This window comes from Rhincodon typus, chromosome 10 (genome assembly GCF_021869965.1).
Source record: "Rhincodon typus isolate 14 chromosome 10, sRhiTyp1.1, whole genome shotgun sequence".
Taxonomy (NCBI): Eukaryota; Metazoa; Chordata; class Chondrichthyes; order Orectolobiformes; family Rhincodontidae; genus Rhincodon; species Rhincodon typus.
Window position 1 is genome coordinate 4,971,079 of NC_063341.1, and position 19,950 is coordinate 4,991,028.

At 43.8% G+C, this 19,950-nt stretch overlaps 1 protein-coding gene across 1 annotated transcript in view; it reads left to right on the forward strand.

Annotated features, from left to right (window-relative positions):
- Nucleotides 1–19,950, forward strand: part of LOC109914551 (neurogenic locus notch homolog protein 2-like) — a 176,853-nt gene that overhangs the window by 85,830 nt on the left and 71,073 nt on the right. The window contains exons 3-5 of the mRNA XM_048602014.1: nucleotides 1,988–2,129; nucleotides 9,168–9,358; nucleotides 9,419–9,583. Of these exons, the coding sequence (XP_048457971.1) occupies nucleotides 1,988–2,129; nucleotides 9,168–9,358; nucleotides 9,419–9,583 (498 nt within the window). The remainder of the gene's footprint in view (nucleotides 1–1,987; nucleotides 2,130–9,167; nucleotides 9,359–9,418; nucleotides 9,584–19,950) is intronic.

A 19,950-nucleotide genomic window follows, 5' to 3' on the forward strand; every position in this document is an offset into this window, starting at 1 on the left:
TTTCTGAAGAATAGTCTAGGCCCGAAACGTCAGCCTTCCTGCTCCTCTGATGCTGCTTGGCCTGCTGTGTTCATCCAGCTCTACACCTTGTTATCTCAGATTCTCCAGGATCTGCAGTTCCTACTACCTCTGTATTTAAAACTGGTTTAGTTAACAATATCTCGTCTGCGCGAAGACTATTACGAGCCCCCAGAAGTGGATCATCAGTAACTCAGCCTACGAGCAATATCTGCCCACAACAGCAAGGCATGTTACAGGTGTAGTGGACATTTACCCACTTAAGCCTGACCATTCAACCAAATCTTGGCTGATTGGTCCCTCAACTCCATTGAACTGCTATTGTTCTATTTCTCTTGATACTCAAGTGTAACAAAGATCTACCTCGGTTTTGAAAGGTTTAATTAGCTAAGCATCCACATCCCCCTTTTGAGAGGGCTTGTTTTCTTTTTCGAGAGGGTGAGATATGGGGGTGGAAGCAGGCTGAAAGCAAAGAGGCCCAGATTTCCACTGACCTTTGAGTAATGTTTCTTGACTTTGCTCTTAAATGGTTTCATTTAAAACAATGTGCCTTTGTTCAACATTCTCTCAAAGCAAATTACATCTCCCATATCAATCCTATTGAATCCTTTAACCATCTTAAGGACTACCCTTTCTGTAAATCATCATCATTTCCATTAGTAATCAGAATTTTCAGGAATTCTACTTGGCTGTCATCTGACAATTAAAACAAGCTCACTGTAAACTGTGAGATAGTAGGAACTGCCGATGCTGGAGTCAGCTCCACACTGTGTTATCATTGTAAACTGTGGTTCAGTCACCAGCATTGTTTCTCACTTCAGTGTCAGAAGGTTGCTGTTTAAGTTCTGTCCCAGAGATTGGAGTACATAAGCTTGACTGACAGTCCAATGCAGTGCCGAGGGGTTGCTGCACAGTCAGGAATATCATCTTTCGGACGCAAATTTAAACAAAATCCCTTCTGTCCACTGGGCTCCCATCAAAGATCCCATGGCACTATTTTGAAGAGGAGCAGGGAATTTCCCACTTGTGTTTGGTCCAGTATTTATCCCTTAATCAACTTCACTAAAACAGATCATCTATTCACTGTGTGTGGAATCTTACTGTTAACAAATTGGCTGTTTCATTTCCTAAGTTACAACAATGATTACATTTCAAAAGTATTCAATTGACTTAAAGGCACTTGAGTCATTTGGTGGTCATGAAAATAACTATAAATGCAAGACTTACTTTCTTTCAATCCTTATGGTCCTGCTCCAGCACTCTTTTTTCAGAGTCCCATTTTATAAAATGTTTTGACATTGTCCCTCAAGAATTAATTTAACTGGCTATACCTAAGCAGCGTTTTTGAAGCCTCAATGGGATAGGTAGGCGTTAAGGCATCTCCTTTGTGTTATTTGGGATATTGGACATTCACATTCCCACTATTCTTCTTTGAAAATGTCCTCGTACAGCAAATGGATACATTAAAAAAATATGCTGATGTGAAAGGCTGTGGCTTTTGACAGAACGCTTACTGTTTTGCCAAATGGAGCTCAACATTCTTCAAGCCTGGGAAACGTTCCTTCCAATTGTTCGACAAGCCAAAAACATCAAGTCAACGTCTTAACCTTAGGGCTGTGGAATTCTTTGACCTCAGGAATCACAACTTAGTTGTTACAAAACACCTACTTCGGTCCCACTGCATCCGGGCCCTCATCTTTTCATTGATGCCAATGCTTTAGATATATGTTCTCATTCTTCAATGCAACACTAATGCCCATACACCAACACTTTGAACACTAATTTTATCCATCACAGTTTATATCGATAACACTAACACTGAGCACTTTTACCCATCATTACATTAATGCCTATGTACATTCAAGCATTGAATAATATTTAGAATTACATTAACACCTATGTTGAAACATTGGTATCATTAAGTATATTGTAAACACCTACTTCATCCCCACTGCATCCTGCCCCACAGGCTCACGACGCTTCCGATTGCCACCCTTCTTCAGGACAAAGCCCTCTGGGAACCACAGCGGGCCCAGCTTGCGCTTGCGTTTAGCTGCTACAACACCCATTATCAGGATAAGGATGATGATCCCTACAGCAACCATCAAAAGGTACAGGAGGCTCAGCGATTTCTGGATTCTATCATCACCAGGTTTACCTGTACAGAAAACAAATAACACTCATGTATCAGCAAAGACAAGCACCAAAAATCAAAAATCTAATTTCCTCTATTTGAGTTTAGAGTTGACCGAAACATTAAATCGCTTGCAATTAATATAGTTAAGAAAATAATTCTTTCTGCACAGTGCAAATTCAATTTAATAGGATAGTCAGTCATTATTAGTTGCACTTGGCCCAGCACTTTCTCGTTTTGCCCCAATATATGAAAGCCACTAAGAAATGGATAAGATCAGAAGGGGTGGGTGTGGGGTATATGCATGGTATGTGTGCATGTGGGGGGCTGGCATGTTTGCAGTCAACACACATTTGCAGCAAAGTTAACGAGCATACACCTTCCATCTTGTGGGCTACCTGTTGAACTCCAAAAATCTTTAGCTAATGCTGAGTGTTATTTTCTTGGTCTTGCCAGAGACAACTTGCTGATAGCTCCACTTCAACTAATGCTTGGAAGTGACACTCCTAGTCAACCTCATTAATGCTAGGGTTTTATTTATTGTTTGCACATTTATTTCTGCAGCATGACACACAAACATCAGTGTGCTCGATTAGTAGTCAGGTCCCATTTATTAAAATTATGCTATACTTTATATTGCTAATCTACGGTGCCTAGAAAGAATGTCAAGTTGCAGGTCTGAAAATCTTTGCCCAGCTGGTTTCTTCAGCATCCGATCTATGTTCTTCTCAAATTATCGGCAGCGTTTGGCACGGTTGACACAGTATTGTACTGCAATGCTTCTCCACTGTCGGCCAGTACTGTACATACCTGGTTCCACTCTTATTTATCCAGTTGGGTCAGAGAATCTCTGCAATGGTGCTTTTCCTGCTCCTACACCATTAGTCCAAGGATCTAATGTTGGTCTCTTCCTATTTCTCTTCTATGTGCTGCTCTTTAACACCATCTAAAAACACAGTATCAGGTTCCACAGATACTCTGACAACACCCAGTTTCACTTCACCTCCATCCCGCTCAATCTCTCACCCATCTCTAAATGGTTAAGACTGCTTATCTAACATCTGGTACTGAATGGCAGGAATTTCTTCTAACTAAATCATCAACCATCAACGCCATTCTTCTCCCTGGCAAGAAGACCATTTGCAACATCAGTGTCATATCTGACAGCATATTCACGCTACTATCAAGATCACTTATTTCCATTCCTGCCTCAGCTCGTCCTAATTCTTCATCCATTTGTTTATCTCTAAATTTGACTGTTCCAACACACTCCTGACTGGCCTCCCAACATTCTCTGTCCACCATTAAATTTCCCACAAAGCATAAACTAGAGGTCATCCAAACTCTGCCGCTGATATCCAACTCATACCAATTCTGACATGCCATTGCTCCCAGATAAGTGACACCAAGATTTTTATATTCCATTGTTTTCAAATCCCTTGATGCCTTGCCCCTCCATGTCTTTATTACCTGCCCCAGTCCTACATCCCTTGAAAATGCTGGTGAAGCTCTAACTCCGGCTTCTCGAATATCCTTAATTTAATTGCTATGACATTGATAACTCCAACTTCAGCTGCCTTTAGCCTGAGCTCTTGACTTTCTTCCCTAAATCTCTCTCTTTCTTTCTCTCTCTCTTTCTCTCTTTCATAGGCAGGCCTTTTAGAATCTCTTCGAGCAGGCTTTTAGTTACCGGCCCTAATTTCATCGCGTGGCTTGGTGTCAAATTGTGTTTAACAATAAAAGGCACTTCATAGGAGTATTGCATCAAAACTGTAAACACAACTTGCTGCTGTTTCTATAAATTAATGGAGATTAGCAATCAATTTTACCTCATTACAGTATTTTTTAATTTGTCAGGCAGCAATGTTTCTAATGAGAGGTCATTATTGCCCTCCAAAATGTCAAACACAGATATACGTGGCAGTTGTATAAACACAAAGCAATTTCAACCAGGAGGTTCATCTATTGAAGAGGTTATCAAAATAAGTGGAGAGACCTGCAAAGGAAATTGACTTAAATAGTACTGGGGTTGAGGGACTTAAGAAGAGAATGGAAAGGCTGGGTAGGTCTTGTTTAAACAGAGCAAGTTAAATGCAGACTGAATAAATATGCTCAAAGTCACAATGCTTTCTGGTAGAGAATATGTAGAGAATATTAAGAGACAGAGACAGATTATTTCCACTGGAACTAGGGTCAGTAACTAGAGGACAGAGCTTTGAGGTAATTGCCAAAAAAAAAGCCAAGAACTTCTCCTCAGCCACAGGTTGTAATGATCTGAACTACCTATCAATGGAATGTGTTGTAAAAGATATCCGCACCTGGCAGTGACAGGATCTCCCTTTGAGTAGATTTGCTGCCACCAACTGTTCTTGTAGTACTGTTCTATGGGACCCATTAGTATGAGGTGGTGAAGGATTAACCACTAATATATCTTCAACAAAGAAGGCACACAGCTCAGCATCAAGCAGTAGTTTATTGCATAAAAGTTAGATAGCAGGCTGCATTCGCTTAAATTTGGTTAATTATATGAACCCTAGGCAAGACAACATTGATATTTCCCAAGACAAAGTAACTAGGCCTATCTTACATGGCTGTAGACTGACCAACTTGGAACTAAGGTAGACTAACTCGCTCCTCCCCAGAGACAGTTATTTATATCTCAGTGGAGATGGAAATATCAAAGCTTTTGAGTTAACCCTTTCAGGCCAAATACCTTTTACAACAGAATATCCTGTCAGAAAGGATGATGGGAGAAGGTTCAATACCAATTTCCAAAGAGGGAACTGGATAATACTTTAAGGGGGGAAAAAATGACAGAGCTATGGAAAAAGAAGTGAGAAGTGGGTCTCGGATAACACAGTGTGGAGATGGAGGAACACAGCAGGCCAGGTAGCACCAGAGGAGCAGGAATCGGGTCGGGATCCTTCTTCAGAAATGGGACTAATTGGATAGCTCTTTTAAAATGGGAATGATGGGCCAAATGGCTTTCTTCTGCACTGTATGGCTCATTTGGCAATAACAGTACAGATCAGTATGGTAACAGCAAAAGCTAGGGCTCGAGGAGAAGAGTTTGCAACACCCACTAAGTACTGATGACAACTGATATACAGTGACAATTCTTCATTGGCTTACAAAAGCGATGATCAGTAGAGAAAACTGTAAAGAGCTACAAATGTATGTCTCCTCTGTTAAGTTTATGGTGCCAGGCTGTTTAGGTTCGATTTTACGAGATTGATTTGAATATAAAGGGCTTGAAGGTAAAACAATGGTACGTTTGTACTTGTGTGTAGCTCCACCTGGGTCTCAGTTAAGGTGTGACTAATGATGGCTGTACTGTAGCGTGTGGCTCACCTCCTCATCCATCCTGCAACATTGGAAGTTCAATTGAGAGTGAAGAACGGAGAGATTTATCAGATTATCATCTCAGATTGAAAAACAACCTTGTAAAGCTGGTCTACGACCTTACTTCTTCCAATCCCATAGCATGCGGTGACATTGAATTATTTCAGTGCAACAAAGGTGGGTAATGAATGCTGCCTTACCACCCATTACCAAGACGTACAAACCTCAAAGAGCAGCCACACTCTCAGAAACTTTACATACTGTTGGGAAGTGGAGGTGGTGAAAATGTTTACTATAAAGCGCAACCACAGCTAATTTTTAATTCTAGTTCAATAAGCATTCCCACAAATTGGCAAATGGCAATGGTTGAAGTCTCAGCATTTCCTGGAGTGCATTTCGTTGGAAGTTTTTTTTTGAGGGGGGGGTGGCAGGCGGTTAAATTGCCAGGTTTGGTAACTAGGCCACACTTACTTTCAACAGACTTAATTGGGTAAGGCAGGTGGCCCTTGCTGGACTGGGCAGCAATGAAGGCAGCAGCACTGTCGGTTGATGGGAAGCAATCTTCGGATGTCTGAAAACACTGACGATTGTCAATCTCCAAGCAGACTTCAGAACTGTGGTGTGAATAACAAGAAAAAGTCATAAATGCCAAGGTCAAATATAAAATTGGAACGGGTTTACGATCGCTCAACCCATTTGTGTCTGTGACAAGTCTCTTTGCTGCATCTTACCCTGCCTCTTAATTTTATCCACAATCCTTCGAAAAATGCTTTAATTAGTCTTTGACAAAGCATCCTACACTCCAAATGCCCTATCTTAAAAAAGAATGAATTCGACCAACCACTCTTTCCATTATCTGTGACACAAACATCTTCTCATCCCAAATAAAAATCTGAAAGAACTGCGGGCGCTGTCGATCTGAAAACAAAGCAGAAATTGCTGGAAAAGCTCAGCAGGTCTGCTGGAGAGAAATTAGTGTTAATGTTTCAGGAGGAAGTTCTGAGGAAGGGTCACCGGACTGAAAATGTTAACTCTGATTTCCCTCCAGCAGGCCTGCTGAGCTTTTCCAGCAATTTCTGTTTCTGTATCTTCTCATTGCAAACAGGCAGAAAATTAGCTTTGCCATATTGACTTAGACAAAACCCAATGTAATTTTTAAGAAAAAGCTTAAATTTGAGGTTAGACACCTCTGCACCAGAGGAACAGACCTAAAAAGTCCAAACTCTTTCCGTTGCCATTGTTTCACAACCTCTGTATTATCCCAATAATTCTTTCTGTACAGTTTCTCTGCGCTATTTATATTTGGATATCTCTCAACACTTCAGCTGTAACATAACCATTACCTCAACTCTCACACTCCACGCCCCTATTTATTAAACTCAAAATGTTAATAAACATTTTCGTGGATTTACTGACTCATATTTTTCCCACCATTATTTACTGTGGTAGGTCCCAACTACTTCAGCATTACGTCCTATCGAAAAATGCCAATTAAATTGCATCTGTCTATTCTTGCGACGTACCTATTCTCTTTATCAAGCCCCTAATTCCGATTTGTTGGTGCTTTTAAATGTTGTGTGCTGCTGTTCAAGTTTATATGATGCATTCACAGAACCAAAGAACTCGGCATTGAGTCTTGGGGTTCACCATTTTTCCAACCTGGTGTTAAGTCAATCGTGCAGCTTCATTCCTGTATGACACACAGGAATTTGTGTAATATGTTTCCGAAGAGATAACCTTACTAAATGCCTTCTGAAAATTCTTTCTTTTGTAGTATCCCCTTTAGCTGTAAAAACACTCATCTAAGTTTGCAAAACTTGCCTTCCATGAATAAAACTGTCCTTCATTATCTGGTGCTCAGTGAAGTATTCACCAATGGAATTAAGGATTAAGGGATTAAAGGGTTTGTCCACAACTGACATTAGACTAACAACTACAGTCAATAAAAACCAAAAGAACTGTGGATACTGGAAATCAGAAACACACAAATAGAAATTGCTGGAAAAGCTCAACTGATCTGGCAGCATCTGTGGAGAGAAAGCAGAGTTAATGTTTCGGGTCCAGCGACCCTTCCTCAATCTGCTCCTATGATGCTGCTTGGCCTGCTGTGTTCATCCAGCCCTGCACCTTGTTGTCTCAGAACTTGAGTTCTGGTTTACCCTTCTCCTTCCTTCAGTACTCAAATCTTCAACAAAGCCATTTCTATTGACTGCTTTTCAGTTTTTTTTTTGGCACTACTCCTATATTTAAAACAAAACTTCTTCCCTGTTCATTCCAGAAGTTGGTATCTACTGCTCAGTGTAGACAGATGCAGGGCAGCAGCAATGTAAATCGTGAGGCTGCGTTTCCAACTGCTTTGACTACTCATACTGCCCATTAACTGAGAATTAGCTCGCTGCGCAGTGGAACAGCACGACCATGGTGCATTTCAGAAAGCCCCTCCCCTACGTCCGAAACTCGTACACCAAGCAATAAAGCTTACACAGACTCAGAAATTCTTACCCGATAACTTCTCGCTCAAGCTCTCTCACTTTCCTGATAAACCTCTTCATCCTGGAGCCATGGCTGTAGTAAGGGAGGATCATTGGTTCCCCATTTTCATTTTTCTTGAATCTCACTACAGTATGCAGCAGGGCCCCAAGCCTTCGAAGGAAGTTTACAGCATCCTTGAGAAGCTCCTCTGGTGGCAGGAGAACAACCAGCACCAGCGTCCCCTTGGCCAGTCGCTCGGGCAGGTTGCCAACACAATCTAGGCCATCCCAGCCGCACTCCTCTGTGTTACAGCCCTGGTCGCATCGTCCATCTTGATAGTGGTCAGCACAGTACTTCTCATAAAACGGGCTGCGTGGATCGAAAGGGGGATAGGTTAGACAGCAAGCTTCAAAAATCAATCTTGCCCAGTTCCAACATTCACAGGCATGAAAGTGTCCACAAAAACCCACACAGCTACAGCTTTTTGTTCTACGCACAAGGCAGAGGAGCACAAAGACAGTAACATGCATCAGCTGGAATCCAAATAGTATGTTAAAATAAACATGAAGCTATGGGTTCGGTGAGTAGAATTCCTGCCACCAAGGCAGAAGGTCACGGGTACAAGTCCCGTTCCAGGGACTTGCTGACAAAATCTAGGTCGAAACTCTGCAGCTGTACTGAGGGAGGTCTGCACTGTCAGAGGTGCCACTTTTCAGACGAATGCTTTACCAAGAGCCCATTTGCCCTCTTGGGGCATAAAAAGTTCATAATGGCTATTTTGAAAAAAAATGTCCTACCTAGCCAACATATATTCCTCACTAACATCACTAAATGAGGTGGTAATTCTTACATTGTTCCTTGTGGGAGTTTGCTCTGTACAAATTGACTGTCGCATTACCTACATTACAAGTTCAGATGGTGTGGCTGGATTTGTGTGGAAGCTCGCTAAGTGGTTGTGGGAGAAAGAAACAGAAGGTTAACCTTTTTTTGGGGTGGGGGGGTTGCAGTCAAGGAATCTCATGTGTTGCATAAACGTTGTGTCTTGCCAATCAGGCTAAGCGGTCTTTTTCTTTGCTGCAAGCTCTCTGCGTTTTGTTGGCTGCAAAGCACTCTGGTGTGCTCTGAAAATGTAAATTGCACCGTTTAAAAGATAAATCCTCTTTCTTACCCAAACCATCTACATATTTCAACCTAACTTCAGACAGCTACCCAGAGAGAAAGAGCCCTGGGCCACGGTGCAGAATTTGAACGTACTTGCAGGTTTTCAGGGTGGACTGGCAGTCGAAGTTGTCGAACAGACACTCTGGAGTGTTGCAGGCCTCATCGCACTGATTGTTGTTGAAGTAGTTCCAGCATTGCAGGCTCTCGGTGCAGTTCTCCCAAGGTTTCAAGGTGAGTGAGCAGTCGCCGCCGTCCCACTCACACTCGTGGTTGTTGCACTCTTGGTGGCAGACTCGGTCCCTGGCCTTCTCCTTGCACAGTGGCAGCTGACAGCTCTTCCTCGCCAGCTCAGTGCATCTCAGCCCCCGGTACTGCAGGGGGCACTGGCAGCTGAAGAACGGCGGCGTGGACTTTGGGAGGCAGGTTCCGCCGTTGTGGCACAGCCTGGCAGAGCAGGTGGGCAGCTGGCATTCTGAGCCTCTGAATCCGTTCAAACACTGGCACCTGGGGCCCTGGGGGGTCATGAAACAAGTCCCACTGTTCTGGCACAACACCTGCCCGCAGGTGTAGTTGGTGTATTCGCAACTTGCTCCCACCACACCCTGCGGAGAGAATTAACGTCAGGTATAAGGATTATGTGGCACGATTACTCCTTCCCCTCTGACTGCTAAGTGCCTGGTCATGCAGGCAACCGCTTGCAGAATCACAAAACCACAACTGGTAGGTTTTCAGAGACTTTTAGACCCATAACGGATTTGCATGGAGCCATAGGCATCAGGGAAAACAGACTGCCAGACTGCGAAAAGGTACAAGTCTGGTTATCCAGCATCTGGACTGCTCAGGCTGTATGTCTGCACAAGTACAGGAAGCAGATCCTCTGCCCTCTGTGATCGAGCAGCCAGTCAGCAAAGGCCAGGTGCCCACTCATGAAACACTGGGGGGAAAACAAGTGCATGCAGGGTTCTCATTGGCATGAGAGAACAAATGAACTGCTTGGTTTTAGCAATCAAGCCACACAGGTAGCATTTGTAACTGGGGACAGTTCAGACGTGGAATGACAGAAATATGGGCTTCTTGGTCCTCAAAAGGAGGCTAACCTAACAGCAATATCCAAGATAGAAGGAACTGCAGATGCTGGAGAATTCGAGACAACAAGGTGCAGAGCTGGATGAACACAGCAGGCCAAGCAGCATCATAGGAGAAAGGCTGACGTTTCGGGTCTAGACCCTTCTTCAGAAATGGGGGAGGGGAAGGGGGTTCTGAAATAAATAGGGAGAGAGGGGGAGGCGGATAGAAGATGGATGGAGGAGAAGATAGGTGGAGAGGAAACAGACAGGTCAAAGAGGCGGGGATGGCCCCTGAGGTTTGTCCGGAGGGAGGAGGGTAACTTCTTCAGGCTAGGCATCCTTAGAAGAAGCTTCGCAGTGGGGTTAAAATTGTATCAGAGATAGTAGGAACTGCAGATGCTGGAGAATCCGAGACAACAAGGTGCAGAGCTGGATGAACACAGCAGGCCAAGCAGCATCATAGGAGCAGAAAGGCTGACGTTTTGGGCCTAGACCCTTCATCAGAAATGGGGGAGGGGAAGGGGGTTCTGAAATAAATAGGGAGAGAGGGGGAGGCGGATAGAAGATGGATAGGTGGAGAGGAAACAGACAGGTCGAAGACTTGGACAAAGGTAGATTCAGTTATGGCAAACTAAAGTGAGTTCAAGTTAGATAATGAGAAAATTACATGATAAAAAAAATCAATAGTTTGATTGCATCCTCAAGGTGGCAGAGGTGAAAAGCCTTGCTTAACATAAAACAACTGGAGACTATGACATGATGGGTGGGTGGAGTGTGGGAAGAGACAAAAGGTAATGCTCCTGGAAGAATGAGTAAGAAATCACCCCAATGGCTTTCCTCTGCAGGGAGCTTGTGCGCTATGAACCTTGGACTCATTACAGGTTTCAGCACGATTCAGAGGGTAGCAATCAGATTGCTGGGAAACAAAGAGTTTCCACTGGTGCCTTTCCTACTCTCACCCTAATGAGAGTGGAAGAGTGGGAAAAAAAATTTCTTGTTATTGTGAACCATCGTATAAGAAACCACCCAACACTTCCTTCAGCAAAATGGGGAGGAGGGGGAAGGATAGTTAGAACTTTATCAAGACTTTGTGTATAATGCAGTTAAAAATGCAAGCGTATCCTGAGACAGCACTTGGAACATCATCTAACAAGTCTTTGGTAAGTGCCTGAAAAAGAGACAGTCCTTGTATCCACTGTACAAAAACAAAGTTGCTGGAAAAGCTCAGCAGGTCTGGCAGCATCTGTGGAGAAAACAGAGTTAACGTTTCGGGTCCGGTGACCCTTGTATCCACTGTCCCTGCCATGTTACCCTGCACAATTAAACAGTTTAAGTCAAACACAAGTCAACCATCATTGACACACTCAGATGGTGAAGGAACAATAGTGTGACTGGTTTCACAAGCACTTGCCCTGGGGCCCAAAACAACCACTGGAAAGGGATTGGGATTGTGTGGTATTCAGTGCATTAACAGGCTGTTCTTCAAAACAGAAAGTGACAGGATTTCAAAACAATTGAAAAACATTCACACGCACAGAGCAGAGGGAAGAACTTTGTTGTACTTACGGGTCTGCACTGGCAGGTATAACCAAGTGGAGTGTTTACAGCAAACATGCAGGTCCCTCCATTCTGGCAGGGCTGAGAAAGGCAGAGGTCAACAATGGTCTCACAGCGACGACCTACAAGAGATCAGTGGCTTGTTTTATTGATGGAACAATAAAACATCCTTGTCAGTTCCTGCATTAAGCAGGGTGAGCATTAGGTGAGGTGCAGTCCATACAATTTTGATTTATGACACAATGTTTGTTTTGATGAGGGCACTGTCTTTCCTGTAGGGAGGGAGAATGCCACTTTGAACACAACCTGAAAAAAATGATAGGTTCCATTTTTCTACTACAAGATACAACACACATCTGCATACTAAGCAGACAAAAAACAAAAGGTCTATCCCTTTGGTTAATAAATCCATGAAAAACAATTATTGTAGGTTGAAACAGCTGGGAGCTTGTTTAAGAAAATCCAGCATTGACAGAAACAAAGAACTGCTTTTCGTGGCTGTTCATTGTTACAGCGATGCACCATTCTTACGAATAACACATTGAGCATGTCTATAATGCCACAGCTGGGGTTATATGGGGCAGCTCTGAGCAGCAAATTAGCAGTTCCCTATCTCTGCAAACTTCGCCAGCATTACCATCTTTCAAGAATCGTGTTCCTCCAAGCCAGGCCTCGTGTACCCCTTCATCCCACAATAGTGACTGTGCCATTAGCTGCAAGCTCTGAAACGCACCCCTATGTCTCAAATTGCCTCACAGTGCCAGGGACCCGGGTTCGATTTCACCCTTAGGCTCTCTGTGTGTAGTCTGCACATTCCCCCCAACCCCGTGTCTGCGTGGGTTTCCTCCCGGTGCTCTGGTTCGTTCCCACAGTCCAAAGGTGTGTAAGTTAGGTGGACTGGCCATGCAAAATTGCCCTGTGGTGTCCAGGGATGTGTAGGGTAGGTGGATTAGCCATGGGGAATGCAGGATCACAGGGATGGGGTTGGGTCGGGGGGGATGCTTGTTGGAGGGTCGGTGTGGACTTGATGAGCCAACTGGCCTGTTTCCACACTGTCGGGATTCCATTATTCTAATTTTACTCCTTCTTCCTCTGTCTTTAAAGGCGGGGGGGGGGAGAGCGGGGGTAAGTGGATCTATAGCCATGCAGATGTTGGATTGAATGACCTTCCTCAAACATACTTAGGTCATAGTCATGGATCTTAAGATCAATCAGAAACACATCATGGTACCAATTTGAATGATCTGTGGACAGGAAGTTGGATCTTCTCCAAACAGCTGGATCATTCTTCACGGTTAAAATAAACGAAGATGACATTCTCGAATCAATGCAGGATTGTTTCCATACTGATGCAAGCAAGAACACCAGAATCTTGCTGTACAATGCAAGATCTTTAGGCCTAACAAGTTCATCAAATATTATTAAACTTTTTCAACACAGTACTCTCTCTCATCCAACTGTTTTGGAGAACCATTTAAACTGTCTCCTTCAAAGACTCCAGTAGTATCGGTGAAAACTCAATCCTTGAAGTGTGGTGAACTAACTGGTACTAATTCCCTTCACTGATTGAAAAATTTCAAATTAAGAAATCTTAAAGTCTGTTCTTGATCACTGAGCCACTGAGCAACTGAGCACCAATCAGCTGCAGTTGTCTTTATTGCTCCAGTTAACTTCACCATCAAACAATGATACGTCCGACGCTGGATGCAAGGGAACAGGTTGAGAGACAAGCGAAGTAGCCTTGCTGCTCGAGGCGTCAAGTAACAAAACTACAAAGCCACAAAGACTCCAGATCTGGGTTGAACTGGTGGACTTCAACAACGACAGCTTCTAATGAGGTGTCACAATTGGTTTTGTTGTATCCCCTCCTTAAAAGTAAGGCAGTGTTGCAGCTCCTAAATCATCCTCATTGAGGTGGTGAGTATTTGGGACAAACACTGAAGATGCCATGCATTTTTAAGCTTTTCTTAATTACTGGCTGGGACAGAGTTTATTGCCCACCCTTAATTGCTTAGACAGCATTAACAGTCAACCACATTGCTGTGGATTTGGTGGGTCACATGGCAGACTGGGTAAGGATGGCAAAATTCCTTCTATGAAGGACATCAGCGAACCAGGTGAGTTTTTTTTTTAGAACAATTGACAGTGTCACAAGGTTACCATTAGGCTGGTTTATTTTTAATTGCAGACTTTGTTTGAATTCAAATTTTACCACCTTGTCATGATGGGATTTGAACTCGTGTCCTCACAGCAACAGCCTGAGGCTCTAAATTACTACTCCAGCGAGAATACCATCATGCCACGACTTCTGCAATTGAACAGCCCAACACAGCCCCCTTGCTTCTCAAACCCAAGGAGCGGTCACTTGAAAGGCATGCCTGGAGACCCACTGGTGAGCAAACTGGGAGCACTTGGCAAGGACGAAAACCAGAAGGATCGCTTTGTGACTCACCTGTGAAACCAGGTCGGCATTTGCACAGGTAATCGTTGGTTAACTGCACACAGTCAAGGCTGCCTTTGCGATCACATGGGTTGGAGAGGCACTCATTAACATCCCCTTCACAGCGCTCTCCGATGAAGCCTGGTGGGCAGATGCAGCTGTAGCCACCAACTTTGTCAACGCATTGCCCACCATTGAGACACTTGTGCTCCCCAGTGTGTGGATCAATATTGGGTTCACAATCATCGTTGTTTATTTCGCACAGAATGCCTGCAAACATGGAGCACATCGTTTTGGAAAAAAATAAATCAATAATTACCGCTGTTTTTATATTTTCTGTGCTTGCCCCTTCACCCCTTTCTTACTTAACCCTATTCCCTTGTTCAAAATCCACAACTTTATCGGCTGAAGGTTTTGACCAGTCAGGTTTCGTGTGTCCGCTGTAATTTGTTTTTGCAAATAAAAGGCTGTATTGCCTCAAGTTTCAAGGGCTGCAAGAGCCCTTAAGCTGGGTTGCCCTGCTAGCTCCAGAGCATATGACGAAACACCAAACCAATTAACTTTATTCTTCAGATGTCAATTAGACCTATTGTTCCTATACTCTGACTTTGACCTGCTCATCAATTCCCTGTCTAGGTAAACAGGCTTCTTTCAATTCCAGTTGTTCAGCCTCTGTTTGGAACCAAATAGAATGCCTTCCAAGTAACATCTGTGAACGCCTCTCAGACACTATTTTCGTTGTATCCTCACAATATTCAACCAGGTTCATCAGACATTACACACACTTTACAAATTCACATGGTACTCTCTAAGCAGATTATATTTGTCTAGTTGCTGACAGTCCCTCTGTGCACCTACAACGTTTATCCACACATCCATAATCAACCATTGCCCACGAGGGTCCAAAGACACCTCTCTCTGTTCAATATCATTCCTTTCTTTACTTTGACAATTCCTTTCCCTGCGTGCATCACCTAGAGGCCTGGACCAAGGTTTGATCCTCAACAATTGTCACGTGCCACTCATCCCAGACAGCTGTCTAGGAGCTCAGTCGTCTGAGGTGTTATTTCCTCTGTAGAGAGTTGTGGTTCGATTCCTTGGGTATGTTTGGTACAAGATCTAAAAATTAAGGGAAATTTCATTACCTCCAGTTCCGGGTGGACAGGAACACTTGTAATCATTCACCAGGTCGATGCATGTTCCTCCGTTCTGACAGTGGTAGAGTTGGCACTCATTTACCTCATATTCACAGCTGATGCCTTGGTACCCTGGAACACACTGGAGACCAAGGGATGTGATCATTGGTGTGGTCGGAAAATTATACACGTCAATAAAATAAAGACGGCAGCAGTATTGCTTTTGCATATTAGTGCCTGGAAGGACAGCTCTCATCTTCCTGAAGTCAAGCATAACACATCATACCAGTGCCAACTTCATAATAATCAGTTTTATTGAGACTGTTTGATGGAAATACATTAAGTAGAATATTCGAGACAGTTACCCTGCTGTTGTCTGAAATAGCGCCATGGGACATTTGAATCTACCTGAATGCAGATGGGCATTTAGTTTAGCATCTTATCTGAAAGACAGTACCTCCCTCAATACTGCACTAGAATGTCAGCCTTAATCACGTACTCAAGACTTGAGAGTTGCACTTGGCACCTCAGATTCTGATTGTGCTGTGACCGACGTAATGGAAAGTTAGTTAAGATGCAAAGACAGGGAGTACAGGAGAAGAGGTAGAAACAAACAGCATCCTCTGCAAAACTGGATGTTAAGCTTCACCCTTAAAACACTGCCTCTCAGGCAATCCCTAACCAAGTTCTTTGTCCCAGGCTGTGTGGGTACCAAGGAGCTTGGGAGATCCCCATACTAAGTTCAGACCGACATTCAAACAGTTAACATCTGCCTAAAATGATTGATTCTAACTGCTGTGATTTTGGATTACAGCACCACTGACTCAATGAAATGAAGAGCAGCTCTTTCCAAATCGTCATCCCCAAATAAGGTAAATGGAGACAAAGCAACAAAGTGACTAATTGCAAGTTGGGCCTTGATGAGGACTTGACTCACTTTGGCTCAGGGAACAATCTATGTTCTATCAATGTCACTTGTAGAGCGCTAAGTCTAATTCCATTATTGGGGTGGACTGCCAGCCACACCTCAGATTAACAGGCCACTTTCTAATATCGATATTGAGGTCCCATCATTATGGCATATCTGTTAGATTATAACCAAGTTGTGAATAATGATCCAAATCAATGTGTTAACCTGCTGATCTTACAGAAACCTGATTATTTCTCCACACCCTCACCACCAATCACTGTTGCGAACTTGGGCTTGAAGTAACATGACAATGGTTTCCTTAGCCTTTACGGTGCAACACGCAAGCAATGACGCTTGAATTGATACAGCAATCATCAGTGGAGAAAGGGATACCCAGGTTAATCTTTACCTGATGACTGAAATTTCTGAACAGCTCAAGGAGTGAAGCCTTGACAATTTTTCAATTTTCTAACCCAGTGCAAGAATGAGAACACCCTCATCAGTTCAATGCGAACTGAGATTGCAAATTTTGTTGCATGGAGCTTTTATCGCTAGACCTCCCATGTCCAAAAATAGGTAAATAGTCCCTTCTTCCAAGCCCCCCAGCCCACAACGTCAATATTTTTAAATCTAATAAATGAAATATTGAATAAACTAAACAACATTTCTTAATGCTATGACTTTTTTCTAGTGTTTTGCTGCTGAGGTGTTTGCAGAAGTCTCCGGGAGATCAGTCTCTAATTCCTAGAGCATACAGTACAATCCTGGAAAGGTGGCCACATCCAAGATCAGACACTTTCAATCCAGACAGGAACAGGGGAAAAGATAAAATTCTGCTGGAAACCTAAACTGTGCGTCAGGCACTGCACTTACCAAATCAAGTCAGGAGGGGGAGCTCCTGGTCAGCTCTGTAAATAAAAGCCACTGATTTAACTTCAGGCTTCTTGATTTGTGACCATGATCTTACTCCGGTTCTGACAGGTCCTTGGTATATTTTTCAACTTGCTCTCCGTGCAGAAACACAATACCACCTTTCTGAAAATGTGGCTGAAGAGCAGCTCACCCACACCTGTGCTTTTAAATGCTGAAAGTACAGGTCCACAACAAGCAGTCACGTCAATGCACCGCCACTTAAATCTGTCGATTAAAAATTCAATAGCCAAGCTTCTTAACTCAAACACAAAGACATCGCTTCAGAAAACTAGAAACCAAGAAACCTGGGTCCACATCACGACGTGAACTCATCTCAATAATACAAACTGGCAGCCGGAAATTAACATACACCGAAGAAACAGAAGAAAAATTCATGCCACCAGCAGTTCTTTAAAATCACTCCAAGTTCTTCCCCAAGGCAGGGACAAATGCTGAAGAGGTGGTTTCATCAACATCTGACGATCAGGTGGACCATTCGGAACCACAGATGAGCAAGGTGAAGACACAGCACACGCTTCTTCTGTCACCAACTCACAACAGAATTGATGTTGGTGTTTGCCCCTCACACCGGCAGCTGTCTGCCCTTACCTCAGTGGCACTGATCTTATCCCAAAGTTAGAAACTGTGGTTACAAACCCCATTCCAGAGACAAGATCACATAGTCTCAGCTGCCACTTCAGTACGGACGGAATGCTACATCGTCAGCAGCGCCTTCTTTCAAATGAGACCTAAGGTTGTATCAGTCCTCTCAGGTGTCATAAATAGTCCCTTGGCATGATTCTGAATAGCTGGGAGGGCTCCCTCTGGCATTCTGGCCAATATTTATCCACTACCCAACATCTCCAAAGCACATTATCCATCATTTTCATACTGATATTTGTGGGAGCTTGCTGTGTGCAAATTGATTACCACGTTCTCTATATTATAGCAGAAGCGCACTTCAGAAAATACTTGACTGGTGGAAAACACTGTGTGACATCCTGAAACTGTGAAAGGTGCTAAACAACTGTAAGCTTTCCTGCTCCTCTGATGCTGCTTGGCCTGCTGTGTTCATCAAGGTCTACACCTTGTTATCTCAAATAACTGCAATCCTGTTCCATCCTTTAGTCCTGGTCTGCTGTTCCTTCTTCTGTACCAAACCCTCTTTTGCTTCACCTACGTATGTAAATGTATGATCAGAAATAAGCCATATAGCATGTAGAAACTATTTGTAAATTTTGACACTTTCTTTGCTTCAATCACCTAGTCTGGTCATGCATTCTTGCAACTTTGCACGTGTGTGCATCTAGGAGATAAGTTCCCTTTGCTCTGTCCCAGATTTCTCAGGCTTAACAAATCATCCTTTGTACCAGAGCCCCTTGAAATATCACAGAATGGCTGGGGATACGGTGAGAGAGGGGTGCAAGCCAGTGAATGAGCGAGCTAGTGTGAGACAGCAAGTGGGTGCAACAGAGAGTGAGCGAGTGAGAGAGTGAATAATCACAAGAGACAATGTGAGTGAGAGAGTGAAAAAGAGAGTGTGAGAGATAAAGACCATGAGCTGAGAAAGAGTACAGGTAAGAGTGCATGAGTGAGAGAGCGTGTGCGAGTGAGAGAGAGGCAGAGAGAGAGAGAGAGAGTGCGTGTGCCAGTGAGAGAGAGAGAGAGACAGACAGACAGACAGTGTGTGCCAATGAGAGAGAGAGAGAGAAAGCGTGTGCAAGTGTGCGAGTGAGAGAGAGCGAGTGAGAGCGAGAGCGAGAGAGCAAGAGAGAGAGAGAGAGCGCAAGAAAGCGAGAGAGAGAGCGAGAGAGATGAACTCACCTCACATGCATAGCTTCCCAGGTAATCTCTGCAGGTGGCTCCATTGCGGCATGGGTTTGAGGCGCAGTCATCCACATCCAGCTGGCAATAGCTGCCAGTATACCCAGCCATACACTGGCACCGGTGACTGTTGCCTGTATTGATGCATATCCCAGAATGCTGACACAGTTGCTCAACAGTCAAGCCTGGAAAGGTAGAGGTTAACAGAATAACAACAGGAAAAAAATGCTTTACACATCTACATCTCAGTCAGCACTAATGGAATTGAAAACAAATGAACCCAAGGTCGAGGTCTATTCTCTGCCTCCTCCCCGTGAAATTCCTCTGGCAAAAAACAAAAAAAGCAAATAAATCTGGGTTAGAGACAGACCATCTGCTAGGTCTTAAGCCTCTCTCCTGGCACAAAACACCTGTGGTTACAACAGTGCCTTCTTCAAACATTATGACTAGTGAGTGCCATTCTATATGCAACATTTGCCGAAACCAGGGCTCGGCTTACCTCTCTGACGAGCAGCCACCTCACAGGACACGTCTGGCACATCACAGTACAGCCCTGTCCATCCACTCTGGCATTCACAACGGTACGTGGCGCCTTGCTGCACACACTTGCCTCTGTTTTTACAGGGTGACCCGTGACACAGATTCACCAAGGTCTGGGGTGAGTGGAAGAAACAATGAACACCATTGGTTTTTATAGTGACGCCCAATCACTCGCAGGGCCACAGCATTTACAATTCTTACTTTTCGACAATGAATCATGTTACTGGACTTGCAGCACACAGGCCTGTTGGGAGGTCATATCCTGCCACAGCTACTTCAGGATCGGGAACAAAAACAAAGTTGCTGGAAAAGCTCAGCAGGTCTGGCAGCATCTGTGGAGGAGAAAACAGAGTTAACGTTTCGGGTCCGGTGACCCTTCCTCAGAAGTTCGACCTGAAACGTTAACTCTGTTTTCTCCTCCACAGATGCTACCAGAC